This window comes from Lonchura striata, chromosome 7 (genome assembly GCF_046129695.1).
Source record: "Lonchura striata isolate bLonStr1 chromosome 7, bLonStr1.mat, whole genome shotgun sequence".
NCBI classification, from domain to species: Eukaryota; Metazoa; Chordata; class Aves; order Passeriformes; family Estrildidae; genus Lonchura; species Lonchura striata.
Genome location: NC_134609.1, coordinates 4,322,929 through 4,336,828, shown reverse-complemented (window position 1 = coordinate 4,336,828; position 13,900 = coordinate 4,322,929). Strand labels below are relative to the sequence as shown.

General features: G+C 40.2%; 1 protein-coding gene across 1 annotated transcript in view; it reads right to left on the bottom strand.

Moving 5' to 3' along the window:
• FAM13C (family with sequence similarity 13 member C) overlaps positions 1-13,900 on the bottom strand; it is a 114,157-nt gene that overhangs the window by 18,349 nt on the left and 81,908 nt on the right. The window contains exons 11-13 of the mRNA XM_021535095.3: positions 9,808-9,871; positions 4,118-4,268; positions 3,675-3,740 (exon numbers count right to left, since the gene is read on the bottom strand). Of these exons, the coding sequence (XP_021390770.3) occupies positions 3,675-3,740; positions 4,118-4,268; positions 9,808-9,871 (281 nt within the window). The remainder of the gene's footprint in view (positions 1-3,674; positions 3,741-4,117; positions 4,269-9,807; positions 9,872-13,900) is intronic.

The window sequence follows — 13,900 nt, the reverse complement described above, 5'->3', positions numbered from 1 at the left end:
TGGCACCCTTCAAAAAAAAAAAAAAAAAAAAAAAAAAAAAAAAAAAAAAAAAAAAACCAAAAAAAAACCTATATTTCTCTAAAAATAGCAATTACAATGGCTTAAATATAATTTTACTGGACACTAGCAGACACTATCCAACTGCTTTAGATTTACAAACAACAAAACAATCCTAGTGCATATTGTATAATCATGGTTTAGTCTGTCAAGCAGAAGTTACATGACTCTTGCATTTATAAGCTCATCATCTCTTACCAGTATCATCAATTATAATTATGTTAAGCATTTTCACAATGAGACAATGTGGTTGATTATTAATTCTAATCTTGCATCTTTCCTCTAAGTACTTCATATTCTGTAGGTCAAAATCAGCTCTCCAAGACACCAGAGCAACACCCAAATCTCCTAAATCATGTATAGATTCAAATCCTCCCAGAGAGAGACCCCAGGAAGGCACCTGGGAGAAGCAGGGGTAGAGCAGTGAGCAGTCCTGGGGAATCATTGACACTGACAACAGGCAGTGACAATGGCTGGAAGCATTGGTGTTCTGCAAACAAAGAGTGTTCTCTTTTTTTGGAAAGTACTCTTTCCTTACTCTGTAACATTTTTTTGGTTGGGTTTTGATCTGTTGCTGTGTTGTTTTGTTTTGGGTTTTTTTTCTGAAGAGCAGTATTGTCAGTGAGAAGAACCTGGCTTCCCTTGCTTTAATTTCACCATCTTTGAACTTCAAGAAATACATAATCACTGGGAAATAGGTTGATTAAGAAAAATTGCACAATTTTTCATGTTCTGTTATTACAAGGAATAAGTTATTAAGTAGCAGTGCCCTCACTGCGAAAGGAAAATGATGTGATAAAAAGATCAGCCAGTCTGTGTTTGATAGGTGAAGGAAATAACTTTCCAACATTTGAACTCTGACTTCCTGTGGACCTAAAAACGTTCCTCTTGCAGAAAACAGCCTGTAGCACTGCTTATCCATTTGCTCACAGACATTTGCTGCTCCTCACATCAACAACCAGACAATTTCATAGGCCCAACCCAGTCTCAGAAACAGAAGAAATGCACATGTCCAAGACTAAGCACTCCTGGAAGATAAATACACAGGACAAGTAGTGGCTGGTGCAGCTTCCGTGTAAAAGCAATCACACAAAGTTCAAGGAGGTTCTTTTATTCTGCTAGCAAACAAAAGGGAGACAACCTGCATGACTGATAATTTGGGAATATTTCCCAAAGGCCAAGGCACTTTCATTTCCTTGGCCTTCTGACAGCAAGTTCCACAAGGCTTGAATACTCCTGCAATGTGCCATATATGGCCCAAGAAAGGGGTTAGTTCCAACTCTATTAGAAGTGCATTAAATTACTACTGAATGGTCTGGAGTGGTCAGCAAATAATTCAGACATTCATTTATTTCAGTGGCACAACTACTAAAATAGTAGGACATCACAGTGTGATGACAAGTTTCTAACCAACCTCATTTTGAATTAATACTTGAGGCCATATCCTGATTTCAGTTCTGTGTATATCCTAAACAAGACACTAAATATTATCCTAAGAGTAGCCCATGAACTGACCAAACTTTTATCTATCTTCATCTATCTTGTCTAATTTTAGCCTCTATTTTTGCCAAAACTCTACTCAAGCAAGTGACTTGCCCCTTAGCATCTCTTCCATCTCATCTACTCCATGCAGCTTAGCACTGACAGGAGAACACCAGAGGAATTAAAGCCAAATTCTAGTGTCTGACAATCTGTAGCATGGTTCAGCAGGTGGACTTCATATGACAAGTCCTATGGTACAGGTCTGTATTTATGCCTGTGATATTCTTCAAGTGAAACAATAATACACAGAAATCTCTTGTATAGAAAAAATAATATTCATATGTAGTGTGTTCAGTCCTAAACACATTACATCTGTGAATGCCTCTATCAGGATTTTTAATTTAAAACTCATTTAGAACTTACTGTTCAGCTGCTCACTGCTGCAAGCACTTATGTGATGCAATCTCATATCCAAAGTTACAGAAATTACACCCTACTTCTCTATAATTACCCCTTTAAAAAACTAGCTTAGGTACCCACCACAACTCTTTACAGTCTCACATTGGCAACTCTAATTCAGCTTGCACATATTCAAAAGTAAACTGGAAATTGCTGACTTTGCTCAGAGATAAGTTACTGTTCATCCCCTTAAAATTGGCATCCTGAAGCACCCTGTCATCTTCCTAGACTGTTGTGTCTTCATTCTTCATACATATGATGCCAAAATTTGTTGACTGTCATGTGAATGAAAGGATTATGTTTATTTTGCCTGATCTACTAAGGAAAGGCTGATAATTAAAGATGGAACATATATGTCACATCCTCTAGAAACTCTCTTCCCAGCCTGGTACAAATCCCTGGACTCCCAGCCAAGGTGGAGCTCAAATAGCCAGTAGTGCCATGTGACAGCTCAATACATCAGAAGATTTCAGTAGTAGTTTAAGAGACAGAATTAAGACCAGCTCTGTGCAAAATGGCAAGTTGCTAAAAATGCCACAAACCACAAAGCAGATGTTAACAGGAATGAAGGCACATTAAAACCCATTAAATAGATAAGCTTTAACTAAAGCACGAGGTTGGACTGCTGGAGTGGCAGAGCATGCTCTGAAACTGTGCAAGAGAAATGCTACATCATGCAACATTTCCCCATGTGGCTGCAGAGGGGAAATGGGAGTAGAGAGGGGATTGGAAGCAGCAGTCGCCCCCAGCATAAATGAAAAGAAAATCTAATCAATACAGCAAAAAATAATTAAGGGGAAACAATTAGGAACCATCTTAACAATGAACTATGAAAGCACCTGAGCAAAATAATGCAGCAGACTACTGGGAAAGGAGGAAAACACCACCCTGACACAAAGGAAAGGATTCAGTGCAGATTTTGGGTGAGCTGCAGAATGTCTTTTCCTGTGCAGCACACAAATGAGACCTGTCTCTGCTCAGATCCCCATCAAGGTTAGCCCCAGTCCAGGCTCCATAGCCATGCCCAAGAGCTATTAAGATATTTGTCTGGCTGGACTAACGTATCTTCTTTAAAACAAACAAACAACAACAAAAAAAAAAAAGACATCTAACATCTAGCATTTTAAGATTCATTCATCTTCATAATAATTTGATTTCTGCATGCACTGTTCCTTGATTTTTTCAGTGCCAACCTCAAACTTTGGAATTTTTTAAGTAGAACACTATAATTCATGATAATTTTTTTGTAAATAACTTAGTTATTTCTTGCCAAAAATGCTGAGCAAGCAGCTCCTAAAATAAGTTCTTCTTAACCCAGATTTTTTTTCCTGATATGAAACAACAATTGCAAAGGTATTACTGACCCACCTGCCTTAATTTGAACCGTACATGGTGCACGATTTAGGTATTTGTGTATTCATGTCACTTGTCTGTGAGATGCATTAGTCATACTGCCTTTGACCTATTTTTCACAAACTGTGACTCCTCTTCTATTGAGCATCACGACTCTGCCAGCCCTGTGACTACAAGCCATGAATTGACAAAAACAGTGCTGAGCCTTAGGGCTATTAATTTCTCTATTGAGGGAAGAGGGAGAGATAACACACCACAGTTTGCCCAGCCGGGTAATAATACAGGATCATGAATGATTAAAATCCACATGCTGTAAAACTCACCTTCGCTATCTCTCTGCTGATGCATTAAATTAAAATCAATAATAGGAGAAATGAAGTGATATTGCTCTGACAAAAAGAATGACAAAAATAGAATTACATGATATGGCAGGTGATCTCACACAATACAGACATAGGAAGCAAAGAGAGTAAATTTACTTGGGGAAAAATAACAGATTAAAACTAAAAATAAAAAAATTGGGATTCTTAAAACCTCTCTGAAAAGGAAAATTCCCTCTCAGGAAACCGGAGGGTTACAGCCGTTAATTTCCATTCTTTTAACAGGTATCACCCCTTTTTACGTTACACGGCGTTTGCAGGAGGAAATGGTGCTTTGCATTAGCTCTGCACTGTTTCCCAGAGGGCTGCAAGCCTGATTTTAAAGTGCAAGTCACAAGGCTATTTTATAATTGCAAATGAGAACACATCATGGCACGCTCGCTTACCTCCACAACTGGCCCCATCGGCTTGCACGCTGCTCTGGGCTGGAGAAGGGGCTGTGTCCTTGGGTGCCGGCAGCTGGGGGGTTTCCTCCTGGGCTGGCAGGAACGCAGAGCACAGATCCGTTTCCAGGGCTTGCAGCTTCAACAAAGAATTCTGCAGACAAAAGCAGAACATTGGGCTGGGCAGAGAACAACAGGGATCAGCAGTTGCTCTTCAACTCCCGGAGCCCATCGGCGGCGCCTGCAAAGGGGTGTTCCACCGCCAGCTCCGGGAGAACAGACGTGCACTATTCCATGAGTTTCTTGACTCCTGGTTATTTAAGTCACAATTTACATGGATTATTCATGGCACGTGGGAAAGATGACTTAGTCAGCAAAAGGCGATTTATTCCAGGATGCCAAACTGAGATGGTGTCCCTCTTCTTGGGCTTGAAGCGATACATCAAGGAAGTATTTCATTCATTGGGCTGACATCACGATCTGATGACATTATGTCCCTCCCCATTTACCATTCATAAAAAATCAAATCTCCCTCTCCAGCCAGTGAGTGCAGTACACAGCAGTGAACAAAGAGTTACTGACAACACGATCACTCAAGGGATTCTTGGGAGAGAGATTTTTTAATTGGCTGTTTTAGAGATAATTTCATTATGTAGACACGGCTTTCGTGTGGGCTGCTGCCAGTTCTATGGGGCAGCAGATCATTTGTGATCCACTTCAAAGGTAAAATCAACACATCATTGTCACTGGCTGCTGGCAAATCAATGACAGGGATGGTTATCTGCCACATCCCTTCCAGCCTCTGTGCCATGCGTGGTCCAGCTCTGATTTAAATTTTAATGCTGCATGCAGTACTGAGCTGCACGATCTGACACAAGCATCTCGCTGTGATGGAAATGCTGTGGAAGCCCTAATCACCATCTGACTGGGCAAAATGAGTCACTCCCCACACCCCACGCATTCAGCTCCCCCATCTCAAGGGAAATACAGCTTAAAACACAAAACAAAACCACACAAGGCTGTCCTAATAACCACACAGCTGGCACACACAGAATGTACGTATAACATTAAATCACTCAAGTGATACATATTTATGAAGGGCATTTTCTGAATAAAATAATAAGAGATGCAAAGAAAAAGAATTCCTCAAGTTTATACCCTTAAAACTCTTTTTGTCACTCTGTTAAACACATGAAACCAATTTATTGATTCATTTAATGGAAAATGAATAGATTTATTGGCCTGATTTCCTTTGTATGACAATACATCACCTACATAACGAGTAGTTTAATACATCTTTGCATTATTTTTGTTGTAAGGCATCCCTTTTGTAAACCCAAAGACAACTTTTGGTTAAAAAAATAAACAGCTCAGTTGTCTGAGAAGATCAGGGATGATTTTCTGCCTTTATCCTTTCATACCTTTTATAAAATTCAGGAAAACTATGGAAATCTTCTTGGCCCTAAAAGCTTTCAGGGAGCAGTGCATTTTCTTGTCAAGGGAAGGGTGCTGACTTGCATCACACATGGCACTGTTTTGGGAAGTCCTCATTTCCCATTGTCTATCATCCCAACTAAACCCAAATGGAGTGGCTGTGGAATGATCACAGACAGGCAGAATTTAACAGACATTAATGTCATCTAGCAAAAGATGGTACTGGTATAGTATACCAGTTACAAACCAGCGAGGACTCTGATCCCAGCCTGGACCTTACCAAGAGAACAGCTGATGAAAATTAGGGAGAACACAGACAACCCATAAGAATGTTCCAACAAGGAAAACCTAAGTTAATGTCTGACAAAAGGACTTTACCTTCATGGACTGTTACTTCAAGCATTTGACAAGAAAAATCACATTTCAAGAAAATACATTCACTTTATATCATTATGACACATTAATATTTATGGGAAGTTCAGTGTAAAAGCATTCTCACAGACTACATTGTTAAACACTGTACTTCAGCAATGCTTATGCTGTTATTCCTAGCTGGTTTATATTCAGTTGCTTTAAATTATATTTTTCACCCATCTGGGGAAGGTGGGTGGATGGCAAATTTCAAGCCACTGCCAAAACACTAAAAGAAAATCATATAATAATAATAGAAATACCTTATCTATTTTCATGAGCGTTCCCTTGACAGGGATTTGAGAAAAACACAAAGTAGCTTTGATTGTCTTCATGTTACCAGGGAGATGAATCTGGAGTGTTCCACCAAGCCCATCTTACTCCTAAACCACCGCAGTGTTAGAGCACTGCCACGCTGCACTGCCCAGGAAAAGTCACCACAAATTAACAGGAAACGTGGCAGGAGGCAGAGCTTAGAGCAGAGGCCAGCACATCTGCTCTGGGGAGAACCAGCCTGTGCACATGCTGCTCACAGCTCTGCCATGCCAGACCTGGCCCTGGTGGCTGGTCAAAGGAAGTTGCTAAACATATTAGAAGCCAGTGCAAACAGCTGAAACACACAGAGGGAAAAGTTAGTCCATGGTGGGCATCATCATCAATTTCAGGATGCCTCTACATAGAAATCCAGTATAACTGAAGTAATTTAAGCTATGGTGTTCTATATCAGCTAAACTCTCAGTTCAAATACTTCAGACTTGGTGCTCACTCCAGCTTCACTCTGGGGCCTAACATGAGTTTTTCTGATACAGTAATTCCTGATCCATGCTAATGCAAATCAAAGAACATATTAGTATCTAAAACAGATCCATAAATTGCCTTGGAACAATAACCATATTGTTCTCTCTTAAGAAGAGTATCCTGAAAGTTTGAAAACCTTGGACAAAGGTTTCTTATCTCTTCTTATGCCCTCTTAAAGCAACTGACAATTCAAAGATCTTGACCTAAGCCAATTCCAAGTAGAGAAAAAGCATTGTACATTTTTTACAAATAATGGTAAAATGAAAATATTTATAGGAAGTTGGAGAAAGACAGGAAAAGAAACAGTGTAATCCTTCTCACCCATTTGTTATTTTTGATAATACTTTAAGAAAACGCAGTCACTGAAGTGTTAAAGCCTTGTCTGCAGGAAAAAGCACAGCACAAAAGGACTTCCACTCCTAGAGGAAGCTCAGCCTGTAGTAGAGACACCTTCTCCACAAACAACTAAGCCTGGACCCACTGACCATCACTCCTTCCAACCAATGATTATTGAAAAGGAAGAGGGGGGGCCTTAGGGCAAGGAATTACTGAGATAACAGATAATCTCTCACATCTAGACATAAATGCCACACACCATTAAATCCCTCTGGAGAGTGGGACACTGAAAGAACAAGTTCTCCCAGTTCATCACCAAAATGCTGTGGCACTGAGAGGCAGCACCCTGACCTGGCACGGGTAGGATCAGCACTGTGGGATGTGTTGTCCAGCATGTCCAGGAGGCCATAGCCTGGCAGGAGACAATGTGACAAATGAGAGCCCCTACCCTTAGAAAGAATTTCTTTCTCTGATAAAGCATTACTATTATCGGCATCCTTTGTTTCATTCTTGTGGATATCCAAAGGCTTGATAAATTTAAGAACTGAGGGAAAGGGAAAGGACCAGGTGTGCCCCAGCCATGAGCTCTGCTCAGCCTCAGTCAGGAGGCTGACTGAGGGGTGAGGAGCAAAGCCCAGGCTTGGTGCTTCCTGCATAAATGATTCCACCCTGACCCCCACACGTGTTCCTGGTTGAAAAAGATGCCTGCAGCCTGCCCCTGGGCCTGCTCCTGTGCTTCCCAGACAGGAAGGCAGCTATTCTATTATATCCAGTTTATTGATGGATTTACTGGATTTATGAAATCAGCTGGGGCAGAGAAGGAGAGTAATCCAAGCTTTCAGCATTTAATAGCCTTTGAAGTGATTCATATTGGAAAGAAACTGAGCAAATTTCAACCTGTTCCATTTTTTCACTCTAAGGAAATTAATGCTTTTATATGTCACACTGGAACAGCTTTTTAATCTGAGAGTTCAGGTTAAAATAAGATAGGCACATTTTATGGGAACATAAATAATTCTCTGCAGTATCCGTTAAGGCAATATTTGTGCCTTGAGGCATCTGACATTTTCAATTCAGAACTTCCTTTATGGGGAACAAACAAGCAACAATAAGATCGAACAAGATATGCCCTGGGTCTGCATAATGCCACGGATGAGCAGTGAAGAGAGACACCATTTTCTCTACTCCAGAAAGAGAATTTTTCTTATGGCACAGGTTTGCAATAGACCTGAGACACAAAAAAATCTAAGATTTTGCAAAAGAAAGCACCAGATTGTAACCCTTGCTCATTCCTCATTGGTTACTAAAAATTTATTTTAATTTCTAAGCTAATAATTGGTTTTAATATTTTACACTGATTTATTTCTCACAATATTTTTTCTTAGCCTTTAAGGAATTCTTTGAAAGGATTTTAAATGGAAGCTTTCATGCGTAAGCTTCAGTGAATATTTGCACTGGGGCTTCTCAAAAGAAACAATAACTTAATGATTTCACCCAGGGCCTGAGGTGGCTCTACAGAGGCTGAGTGTACTCCCTTGTATTGTCACTGAATGTGCCCTGCTTGTCAGCATTGAGATTTTCTACACTGAGCTGCACAACAGTGACACAAAATGCAGAGGAAACAATTCACTGCAAGGAGAAGATTAGGTCTGAGTTCCTTTAAAAGGACACATTGTGGTCTTCCCCTAATGAAAGTCAGGCATCTGTTAATAGACATAGATGTTTTCTGGCTCATTGTGGAAACAAAGCCTTTTTTCCCAGAGTTTTTCAGGAATGGGCTTCTGTTCACCCAGCTCTCTTCTCCCACTGGTTTTGTTGTGTTGTCTTGGCCTACACTAAAAAACCCAACATCTCCCTGTGTCAGTCCCGTGTCCTCCACTGTCCTGCAGTGGGAGTGGACTCTGAGCTGGGGTGCAGAGTCTCCAGGTGTGGGGAGATGCTTTATAGGGTTTCCCACTTTGTGTAACTGCAGAGCTTGGCTTTACCCCCCTGCCCCTCCCAGGATATTGCTGGCTGTGAGGACCTCGCCCAGGCTCATCCATTGTTTGTGTGATATGATCACACCAACAGCCTTTTGTGGTTTTGGCACAATCCCTGTGAAAGCAGCTTGTATTGAGTGTCACTGGTGTTATTTGGCTTTCCTTGCTTCCCCTCTTCAGTTCTCCCCTCCTTCCATCTTACAACCAGAACACCTTTTAGACTCCACTGTACTGTTCCTAGCTTACTTATGCAGGATGTAGCAACCTTAAGAACTCCTTATTTTTAAACAAAGCACATTTATGGTTCATATTTATATGATATATAACATATATTATACATATAAACATATAATATAAACATTATATATATATAACATATAAATGTTTCGTATTTAACAGATGAACTCTTTTGAGCTGTAATATGAGGAAAAAAAAACTTTCTTGAAAGATGTCACTTCATTCAGTCAATATTGAGTGTTTGATTCTCTTTGGAGTGTAAACAAAAAGCAACCTAAAGTTGGCTTAAAAAATTTTTAAATCTCTTGCTTCTAGCTTTTAAACTATTTTAGCAGTTTCATATCACACTTTTAAGCTTTTCTTCAAAAACACGACTACGATCATTCATTGAAAACTAATCTAGGATTATTAAGCAATTATATTATTCCAAGACCTTGAAATTAATAAAAATCCAAAACATCTATTCAAAATTCATATTTCAACTTTGGTTACACTTACCTCATTTAAGCTGTTAAATTGATCAGTTGCTTCTTTTGGTGAAATGCTTGTGTTCTGATCTATTCTACAAAACAAAATTTAAAAAATCATTCAGTTGATTGCCTATCTGTGCTGCAAATATCTTAAGCTTTTCATGTGTGTATGTAATTTATAAATTACAGAATAAATCTGGTCTATCAAAGTTACATCTCTAGTTTTTAACTCATTCCAAACAACAGTGGTTTTACTGGAATCCTGAATAATACATTTAAACTGTTAATGAAGCCCTGGAAACTCTGACATTAATATCTGGGCTCACTCTGTTGTGTCAAAAAGTTCAACAGATGTATGATCTGTGACTTGGTGAGCTAACAGAGTTATTGTCAAGAAAAAGCTCAAACACATATGCTTAAATCTAAGCACAATTTGTCCCACATGCTTTAAATCAGGAACAAGAGTTTTCCCGTATCACAGCCATAAAGAATAAATCTTTCCATGTTTAAATTTGATGGCATTTCAGGCTCTTGGCCTTCACCTTTCTGCTTTTGCAAATTTCAAGACCAACACAAACCCCAGATTTCTTTGCACAAAATAATTCATACTTTTCTGGGCTCAGAGTCATTCCAGCAAAAAGATATAGCTGTAAATCCTCTAGAGACCTCAAAACCAGAACAGAGATGCAGAGGTGTTTGCTGTAGTTCTTCCCTCATTTGTGAGGCATTTAAAGACTGAAATGATGGCTATGCCACAAACCAGACACATTAGATAGCTACACCAGGGTGAACAACCACTTGACTCCAAACAGGATCCAAGATGTGCAATTCCCATAGGAACAGAAATGAGCCACGAGAACAGCAAAAGGACTAATTTAATAGCAAAGACTGAAATATTTGAAATTTGGTTTAATAACACGTAAGGAGGCAGCTGCAAGGCTACAAACAGCTGAAGAACTAATTCACTAATGAAGAAAAAATGGTTAGAATGATTTATTTCATTGAACTAGAGCTAGACATGAGGGAAAGGATGAAAACAATGTGTCAGGTTTGCACACTTTGGTATTCATTTGGATAACTCCTTTCAGTGTGCATAACTGAGCAAATGGGAACTCCCCTTAATAAAATAAAAACAAAACAAAAATTTTAAAAAGACAAAACCAAACAGTAAATGCTACAGGAACTGTACAAAGTTCTACATCATTCCCAGCTGTACACCTCAGGAATCCTGCACTCTGGAGAGTGAAAGGTTTACAGCAGCCATGAGGTACCACCTCTCTCATTCAGGCTGGTGTTCTTACCAGCTGTTTTAGGATACCTTTAATCTTTCATTTTACTGTTCCTTTTACACTAGAAATACTGGAGTAACATGCACTTATTGATGCATTCTTTGGATTCTGGAGCTACTGAAATCATTAAGATGAGCAACCATTTTTGTGTGATGAGCATTTACATTTTCAGTCTCATGTGTGCTGAGCTGATCTTACTCTACACAGAAAGTTTTGGGGTATGCTTTTTCATTTTCACCAAGATTAATTGCTCTGCTAGGCAATGCAGGTTTTCTGATTGTCACCAGGCAACACAGGGCTTACAATTTAATAACTATAGTTTGGATCCTACTCTCATTAAAAATCAATCACAAAATATCCATTAACTTCAAAAGCAGCAGGAACAAGCCCTAATTTTCCATCTGTGCTGAGTACATTAAAATTATTTCAGGCCTTAGCTGAAATTTTGAATAATTGCAGGCACCTTTATTTTGTATAATTTACATCCTGTAAAATAATGAAAATTAAATTCTCTCTGTGTCTACTACTCAAATATATGTCTCTCACCCTCCTTTATAGACTCTCTTTGACAGAATTATCCTTTTCTCCATGACAGGGATGGCAAAGATGCAATAAGTAACATGTACATTTAAGGCTTGTGGATATAAAACAAAAAAAATTTAAAAAAAAAGAAAGAAAGAAAACAAAAAAAGAAAAAAACCACCTAAATTCTCATTGTCATAACAGATCTCCTACCAGACTTCAAGGGGAAAATAAATTTGCATGAGCACTGTGCTGTTTAAAAAACCGACCAGGACATGTGAATTTTGGAATTATGTACAACATTGCTTTTAAACCTGCATAAAATTCAAATAAAACCACATTATTTTAAAAGCTGGGGAAGACGATTGAGGATAACCTAAGCAAATCCCCACCATATTTCTTCTGTGAAACCCAGAACAGAAAGGAACATTACACTCCAGCCCAGCTCTGGTCACACAAACCCCATCCCCAGGCTGTTTATGTTTATGCATCACAAACACGTGCAGTGTCTTGGCATTGGCCGTGCCAAGGGTGAGTCCTCCCCATCCACCTCACAGTATTTTGTGGGATGAAACTTTTTCAGAGTCACCTGCAGTCTGTCCTGGCCCAAAACTTCTCCCCTGTGTCCAGTGCAGGAGCAGTGAGGGTGACCTAGTGGCTAACAGCTCATCAGTGGCAGTCTCAGTTCCCTGGCAGGGCACTGTCACAGCCTGTCCAGAGTTACAGCAGAATGGCAGAACACAGGAAAAAGGTTCTTAGAAAATAACAGAAGGCTCCTTTCTGAGACCTTCCCAAATGGCAAAAGATATTATGTGACCCAAACACCTCCACACAGGGCTGCAGGTGGATGCTTCAAAAGCACACCTATGTCTCCTTAGAAAGCAATGCAAAACTGCAACAGGCTTTGGGGTGAACACCTGCAACAAGAGAAAAATCCACCTTGAAGGGCCCAGGGGCACTCCCTGGGCAGTCCCTGAGTGCTGGAATGGGAAATCCATTGGGAAGTTCATACACAGAGCCCATGTATCCGTGCCTGTCTCATTAGTGCCAGTCCCTCTGTAACCCAGCCAGCACTTTTATTTTTACTACAAGCAGCTCTCACACTCAGCAGGCGTTTACTGGGGCTGCAGCAAGAGCTGCTTTTATTGTCTTCCTCCTTTATCCTCTCCCCATTATCCCTTTTGCTGTTTTTCCCTTAATTGTATTGCAACCTAAAAACTTGCACAGAGACTTTTCCATGCTTTGGTACAAGTACCACCACTGGAACCATAAACACCAGAATTTTAATACCAATGTCTCTGAAGAAATTGTTCTTTCCTAACTTTCTCCCTGCTCAGCTGGCTGCCTGTGCAGGTGAGGAAATGCATGCTCTCAGGCTCTGCCTCAACCATGCAGGTCTGCATGGGGTTCATCACCACTTCTGCAGCTTCCCTGCTGCCTCCCACTCATCTCCGAGTTGTAGCTGTTCAGCTGAAAACCTGGAAACCACGAGAGTTCCCACCTGAGCTTCACTGCCAAAATATACTTGCCTTTCAAACTTAAATACTGAAAGCTTTGCTAGAGCTTGGCCTCCCCTCGGGGAAGCACAGAAACCTCAAGAGGCTCTGGCTGACCCCAAGATCCAGGGCAGCCCTGGGCTACCAGCATTTCTACTTCTCCTGCAGAACAACCATAGGTCTGACAGCGACCTACAATCTCTGCCAAAATTAGAGTTACAGAAGCACAGAATAGGGACCAGTGCTGGGACTAGATAAGTCCTGATAAATGAAACAACTTCATTCCCAATTTTTTGGGGGAGTGGAAAGAGAGGAAACTTTCAGGAATTTTTCTTTGGCAGGAAACTTCCCCCCAAATAATAGCTCTGAATTCCACACTGACTTGACATGCAGCCTTTGCTGAAGCATTGACCTTCCCACTGCCAAGGGGTGTTTTATTTCAGCTTCTTCTCTCTGGAACAGGCACCTGAGAAAAGCACCAGGCTCTGCCTAGGTAACTGCACACAGCCTGCAGCCCACTCCAGTTTTGCTGATTGCCTTTGAGCAGGCAATTGGCAGAAGCAGCTGTTGCAATCATGTGTATTGTTCCGTCCTGGCTTTTCTAGTCTCTGTTAAAAAACCCCAATTCCTTTATTTGTTCCCAGGACCTGCTTATAACTTTTATCTACCTTCTGTCAAGGTGCAGATTATATTGCACTTGTATCCAAACCCAGCTACACACAATGACCAATTGCCACAATGGCAATAATATTAGAAATTCATGTTCTGGGAAAAAAGTATAAAGGTTTTCTTTCATGCAGATCCATTTCATCTA